Source organism: Nanorana parkeri, unplaced genomic scaffold (assembly GCF_000935625.1).
Source record: "Nanorana parkeri isolate BGI_ZX_2015 unplaced genomic scaffold, ASM93562v1 scaffold321, whole genome shotgun sequence".
In the NCBI taxonomy this organism is placed as follows: Eukaryota; Metazoa; Chordata; class Amphibia; order Anura; family Dicroglossidae; genus Nanorana; species Nanorana parkeri.
The window spans coordinates 73,223-80,885 of NW_017306589.1; the positions used below are offsets into that span (position 1 = coordinate 73,223).

Below are 7,663 nucleotides of genomic sequence, written 5' to 3' on the forward strand. Positions count from 1 at the left end.
CCCCACTTGCACCGCACACCCCCACATGTAAATAAAATACACAGCCCCCTCTCCTGCTTACCCTGTTGCAGGGAGGAGGCTGTGAGCCACGATCATCGATCCCTGGTGATCTAGTGGCGATTAGTAAGGTCTGCTGCAGACCTCACTAATCTAATCAATCCTTTCGGCCAGCGTTTGGCGAAGATGTTTAGCGTTTAGCGAAGACGCCGGCTGAAAGGATCCGGCACAGATGCAGCTATGCGGTCTGCATCCGACAGAGATGCAGACCGTGTAGCTGCTCCCGCAAGTCTGGTCAGTGGCCACGTACCAGACTTGTGAGCTAGCTGCGGGCCACTTAGTCCCGGCTCGCGGGCTGGTACTTTGAGACCACTGCTCCACACCAATGTCTTTCTGGAGCTGGCTTGGTGTACAGGGTCACAGTCATGCTGGACATATAGACAGATGTGCTAGCAAAAAGAAAAAAATATCAGTAAGTCTTAAAACTCTTTGCGTCTTGTTCAGGTCCTGCTAAGGATGTACCCCGATGTCCGCAAAGCAGTTGGATCTTCCGAGAAAGTCTTTGAATACATGGATGAAAATCCACAGATGACAACTGCGGGGAGCCTTCAGCCAGCAAACCTCGAGGGCCGTATCCAGTTCAAAAATGTCTCCTTCTCTTACCCTATGCGACCAGATCAACCAGCTCTTCAGGTACCATCACAAAGTCAGCTGACTACACAAGTGGGATTTGTAAAATGGTACACAGATCAATGTTAATGTGCTGAGTGTAGTAACCCACTCAGTGGTCAAATCAGTAAATTCTGTTTGGTTGCTGTGTGTTGCAGTAGTTTGCACACTGTTGTTTGCCTTATTGAATCAACCCAAAAAGCTGCTAAACTGAAAGGGTTAAATGTCAGGCCTCACCAAATAATAACACTGTTATCTGATTTATGTATATTTAAATATGTACAATCTCATAACAAGCAGTGAATATGCTTTAAAAGAAGCCGTTCATGACCTCTGTAGCTACAGGTACCTACTGTGGATTAAATAATGCTCAAAATTGACATTGGAAGATTTTCTTTTTCTCTCAGCAGCTCAGCTCCCTAAAAAAACTCTGCAGTGACTTGGCAGCTTACCAGCCTTCTGAGCTCTAATATAAACACAGAGCAGGTGCACAGCAGGAGGGGAGAGCAAAGTGCTGAGACCTGACAGGGAAGACTTTACTACTTCTCCTGTGAGATTTGAGGATGAGTTGCTCCACTATGCCTGCAGCTACAGAGGTCAGTGATGGTGTCAGGGTTTCTTACCCTTCCTCTTCCAATTGGTTGCAGAATGGCTTGTTTTGCAGTATGCCTGAAAACTGTTTGTTCCTCTTTGTCACCCTCTTATGACCAAACATCATCATTCTGCAACTAATGGCAAACTCCTTGCACATTTCTATCTCAGAGTGATGATGCAAACACTAGTACACTATGTAACCTTCAGTTGTTCCTGTTCTCATTGTATGACCCTGGCTCTGGCTGACTGGTCTTCTGGTTCCTGACTCTAGCTATTGTTTCTGTTCATTCTGCTCTCAGTGTTCCCTGACTTGGTTCAGCTGTCTACCCGCTTTCGCATCTGAACTCTGGCTTGGCATCAACAACGTCCTGGCTCCTTTTATTTTTCACCTGCACTTACGTTTCTGTCTGGTTTCTTGGTTCTCTAACAGATGGCTTAGTTTAAAGCTTAATTAGTGCTTGTTGAGAATGTATAAATATTTAAATGTTCATACCCAGGCCACAGCTATACTATACACCTTGTGACAAATGCTACTAGTGATTAAAAATACAAGTACAGAATTAAAGTTTCTTACAACATCTTATGATTGTCATTGTAGTAGAAATCAAATGGTATTGGTTATAAAAGTGTCAGTTAATGATTAGTCTAGTCCAATCAGTGAGCTCCATGGCCACAGACACAGAATGCACTATGGATTGATGGCCAGATTGCATCTTTCTCAGATTCATCAGTGAGGGCAAGTAACAGATCAGTAATAGCTCTTGTATGGTACTTAAACACAGAACCATAAATCTGACTACAATAGAATGATATAATTGTCTGAAGCAGTAGTCATTTCTCACCTTTAATGGGCTACCACACACGACTTTATACAAGTCATTTAATGTGCAATATTATTTTTACAATTCATACCATACTTAGAAACATTACATAAGCCAAAAATCTCTTTGAATGACCCCTGAATGATTAGTTATCTAAGTCCACCTTATATATAATATTAATACAATGCAATTATTCCTTAATTTTCTAATAATTCTGTTGCTAGGTGTCTCATGTAATCCCTGCTTCCCTTATAATACAGTTATGAGAATCTTTTTATCCTTAGAAGACTACATATGGATGTAATGGTGATAATGTCTACCTTCTAAATCTCTAGGATGTCTCCTTTGAGCTACCTCCAGGTCAGGTGACGGCCCTGGTTGGCCTTTGTGACGCTGGCAAGTCCACGGTGGTCCGGTTGTTGCTCAGATTTTATAAACCACAGAAAGGGGAGATCCTGCTGGATGGGAAACTTTTGTCTGAATACGAAAACAAGTATTACTGCAAAAAGGTTAGCATGGTGTTTTCATACGATTAGATAAGAAAGATCAGTGGCTCTTCGCGTATTGCTAGTGCTGTGGAATCCAACTGCGTGTCTTATGGTGGAATTTAAAGGACAGTTATTTACTTGCATGTGAAATACTCTTATCGCTTTATCAGTAGAGTACTGAAGGCACACATCTTTAGAAAGGGATTTTACAACCCTCTAGACAGTGTAGAAGAGACATAATTGGTTAACAGTATATACAGTCATTAGAAATAATGGCTACATACAAGATAACTTCTGACATAGTCTATTGCCAGATGGTATGATCTTAAAATATTCATACTCTTCTCAGTAATTACCCCTAGTGATCTTGCATAGGTTCATGATACAAAAAAATAATGTTGAGCTTAGCAGAGTAAGTCAAGCCTATTTAGAGATTACATATGTAACTTTGTTCAACATTTAGGTTTCATTTTGTGCTACTTGTAGAAAATTCAGTCTCCATGCTAAGTGGTGGCATCACAAGTACCCAGCAATAACATCATCATAGTGTGCTACATAACACCAGCTCTTTTTAATGGGACATGGGCTCTGCCACGTGCTGTTCATCAAATACAAAGTAACATCTATGCCACTTGTTGTGGCTTTGGTGATGCGGATACTTATGAAAAACAGACGTCTTGCATCTCCTTAAATTAGGTTTGTCGCGCTTTGGCTCAGTGCTTCGCCCCGTTGGCTTGAACAGCACTTTGACTCAATATTTAGACACATTGGCTTGAAACCTTGAAGGTATACTGTCTATATGTGAACTGCTATCATGGAGTTTGTATGTTCTCAGCATGTTTCCGGTAGGTTCCTGTAGGTTTTCATTCAGTTATTATTATACAGGATTTATATAGTTCCAACAGTTTGCGCAGCGCTTTACAATATAAGGAAGACATTACAGTTACAATACAATTCAAGAGAAGATGGTTGGGAGGGCCCTGCCCCTGAGGGCTTACAATATTCTCACCCTTTATTAGAAGCTTTGCATGCACTTCACAGCAGCCAATCATCACGTTCACACAGGAAAATTACAGTTGTAAAATGATAATTAGAACCCTATTGGTGGCTGCAAGGCATTATAGCCAGATCTATGCTTAGTTTGTTTGTGACTAGAGCGCTGCAAGCTTCCCCGAGCCAAAGATTGATCGGAAACATCATGTGTCGCAAACCTCATCATGTATCACTTGCCCCTCCCTTTTAGATTGTAAGCTCTCAGGGGCAGGGCCCTCCTTACCATCTTGTCTTGAATTGTATTGTGATTGTAATGTCTCCCTTATATTGTAAAGCGACGCGCAAACTGTTGGCGCTTTATAAATCCTCTATAATAATAATAATAATGTGTTCACTTTGGAGAACTGCAAACATTCCCAGTCAATACTAATAGCAATGGGAAAACTAGAAGGGCACTCAAACAAAACTACACAACTTGCACTGCGAGACAGCCAAGCCACTGGCTCTGGGTTGTGAATAATTACTTTGTGCATTTGCCAACAGCTTTAGATAAATATAAATGAGCCACACACTGGAAACAGAGCTGGGTGTATTTTTAGAAAGAAAGAAAACGGGTTTCATAAAACACAACTGGAAGAACACACACTGTGTTGAAGAGGAAGACGTTCCTCAAGACTTTGGGGTTGATTTACTAACCTTATAAACACACCACGAACGTGTATACACCTCTGTAGTGTGTTCCCTCCCAGCATGATCTATGGGTGGAATCTAAACACCTTTGTAGTGTGTACACACCCAGCAGGTGTGTTGTGCAAAGCCCTGCCCTGAATTGCAAGGTGATGTTGTGTAAATTAGCTCTACATTGTGTTGCTTGCGTTGATGAATGCAGGAATGTAAATGCATGAGCTAACCATTGTTGTCTAAACTGTGAAGCAGCATTATATATGCATCATGTGCATGATTTTTCCATATATGGCATTAGTGGAAACATGCTTACAGAGACTTTTTGGTTGATAAATACGCTTTGCTGTGTAAAAATCACACGCACCTGGTGCGTGCGTGTGTTTAGGTTAGTAAATCACCCCCTTTGTGTCACAGGCAACACTTCATATCATCATTGGTTCTTTTAACGACGCTAGAACATGATATACAGTTGTTTATAAACTGTATTGTATTGCAAGCCTAAAACCTTCAGTAGATGTCACTGAAGAATGATTATCTAGGGAACAACCCAACCAAAAAATAGCAATCAAAGTCGGCATTTTACCTGAGATGTGACCAGTACTGGCTGCCCATGGCAACCACATTGTCCGCTTTACCAGTGCACCATAGAAGAACGGGAGAATATAATTAGTCAACAATGGGCAAAAATAAATTTTTTCCTTCAATTCATGACACATTTGATGTATGTCACCCTCATTATTTATTTCCTTTATTGTAGGTGTCAGTAGTGAGTCAAGAACCCGTCCTTACAGCAAGGTCCCTGAAGGACAATATATCTTACGGTTTGGGGAAGGTCTCCTTGGCCTTAGTGAGGAAAGCGGCCATAGCTGCCAGTGCTGATGACTTCATCTCAGAAAAAGAGAACGGTTACGACACAGGTTGGTTTTTTAATATAGAAAGCTCTCTTTTCAGAAAATGATATAAACCACCACAATAAAATTTGTGTATATTATCTGATATAGAAGCTGGGAATAAAGGAGAACTTCTATCAGGAGGGCAGAGACAAAGAATAGCCTTGGCTAGAGCCCTATTGAGGGACTCCAAGATTCTCATCCTTGACGATGCCACCAGCTCCCTCGACTCCGAGACTCAGCAGAAGGTGAGAACGCTGCAACTGATTATCCTTTATAATGTTGTCATGCTTTTGGGGTTTCTTAATCCCCACTCAAAAGTAAACAAAATTTAATAGGATTGTGGTGAAAATAATGTAGGGAAATGTTAGGATTTTCTAAAGGAAAAGCAGCTTTTTTTTTATACACTTATGTTCCACCTGTGACTTATATAACATGCAACAAGCAAAATAAATGGCAAACGCACTCATCAATTCATAACCAGCTTTAAAGCAAGGTGCACATGGAAGGGCTATAAACAGTACAACAGCAAAAAAAAATCCCAGCACACCCACCAGCCAGTCTGCAAAAAAACACTGTGTAACTACTAAGGTTAAAAACAGAGGTCTTAGTTGCACATCTTCTGCAGAATATGTAGAAGCCGCACTGCCTTGTCAAGGCCCCTCTGTGTAGTGTAATCTAAGAGAGCCTCCATTTTGGATGAATTGATGAGTGTCTTTGCCATTCGTTTTGGTGTGTATTTGGTGTGGGGACACCCGGGGGGGCTTCAGCTGCCGCTGTGATGTGCGGGGTTCCTTGTGTGTCCCTGTGCCTTTAATGAGGTTGGGCTGCCTCCTGGCGAACCTGCACCCAATTCATCCATTGCTATATATGCTCCAAGATGGAGGCTCTCATAGATTAGAGTTAGGACTGTACTACACAGAGGGGCCGTGACAAGGCTGTGTGGCTTCCACATATTCTGCAGAAGACGTGCAACTAAAACCTCTGTTTTTAACCTTAGTAGTTACACAGTGATTTTTTTGCAGGCTGGCTGGTGAGTGTGCTGGGAATTTCTTTGCAGTTGTATTATATAACATGCAGGGGCAAGTCAAAAGACTGTGTAAGGGGAAATATTCCAGACCAGAAGTAAGAGAAAATCTGTAACAGGGACACAGATAGAAATACAACTCTGACAGGGCAGTAGGAATGTGTATAGCAGTAAGTCCTGACGCTGTCTGGTGTTGGCGCTTTGCATGTCCGGCCCAACTTGGCATGCAACAAGGTTTGGGAGGCTGCTATAGGTTTGTACACCTCTAGGCGATTGCACTATATACTTGCCACAGTTCCCCCCTTTCCTTATAGTGACAGAATGTATTTACTATTACTACAGGTACACTTTAAATGTCAAGGGTTTCAAGAAAGGATTGTATCTACCCCACTATAGAAACCCTACTGAACCTACGGTGGAAGAATGGCAGCTGAACCAAGCTGGCTTACTTTTGATCTAGTTATAATAAACAACTCTTACCAAGTTAAAGTCAATTGTGGTAACAACCATAATATTGATCTTCTCTCTAGATTCAAAAGACGGTGTTGAGCAACCCTGATAAGCGGACCATTCTACTTATAACTCATCGATTGAATGTCTCAGAGAAGGCCGACCACATCCTGGTGATGGAGAAAGGACAGATTATGGAGTCAGGGAACCATGAACAGCTCTTGGCCAATAAGGGCAGTTACTGGAAACGGTGGGAGACACAAAGCAGCACCGTCCAGAAAAGCAACGGAGAGAAGGCCGAGGCATTGTGATCAGACAACAGAACCAGTGTGACAGTGGAACCTGCAGATATAATTCTACTTCTCTACGAGCTTTTATAGTTGTACCTGTTACCTGGACCTAAGACTTTTAGAAAGGAAAATATTGCACTGTTTTGAAAATTGCTCTATATACATTATTTGGCATTTTGCATTTTCTTTTACTGTAAGCTGTAGAAGACAGATTCCCAGCATCCTAAACTAAAAAACAAAACATGCAGCTCACCAGTCCTTAGATGTGGTGGCTGCATTAGTTTCCTATATTTGTACCTGGTACTCCTTCAAATAACACAGTTCCTGTCTTGGGGTGATCGAGGTCCTGGCTGTTGAGTGCGGCTTTACATACATTGGCAAACAGAGGTCTGTTACTGATATTGTGATTTAGATTTTGTTTTGTTTTTGCTTTTAAAATGAAGATCTCTTTTCATCAAGTGGTGGGAGCTATTTGTGTTTCAGTCTCTGTATATAAAATGCTACAAACATCAGTATTTATGTAAGGTTTAGAAAGATGAGAAAATGAATATGAATTTATGGTGTGAAGTATTTTACTTTCTCCATAATGATCTGTCTTTTTATGTAAATAAAGTGTTTATTTTCTATACTATGCGACCATTAATGTTGTGTTTGTCTTTGTGTAAAGTTTGAAGCAATTTTTTTTATTATTGTAAAGTTTATCTATATTGATCTCAACACATCTCAGCTCAGACCCAAATAAAAGGGACAGTCAAGCTGG

At 41.2% G+C, this 7,663-nt stretch overlaps 1 protein-coding gene across 1 annotated transcript in view; it reads left to right on the forward strand.

The window, feature by feature from the left end:
* Positions 1-6,958, forward strand: part of TAP1 (transporter 1, ATP binding cassette subfamily B member) — a 15,911-nt gene extending 8,953 nt beyond the window's left edge. The window contains exons 7-11 of the mRNA XM_018558114.1: positions 502-690; positions 2,417-2,590; positions 5,004-5,163; positions 5,248-5,384; positions 6,694-6,958. Coding sequence (XP_018413616.1) covers positions 502-690; positions 2,417-2,590; positions 5,004-5,163; positions 5,248-5,384; positions 6,694-6,924 — 891 coding nt within the window. The 3' untranslated portion in view covers positions 6,925-6,958. The remainder of the gene's footprint in view (positions 1-501; positions 691-2,416; positions 2,591-5,003; positions 5,164-5,247; positions 5,385-6,693) is intronic.
* The last annotated feature ends 705 nt before the right edge of the window (positions 6,959-7,663 follow it).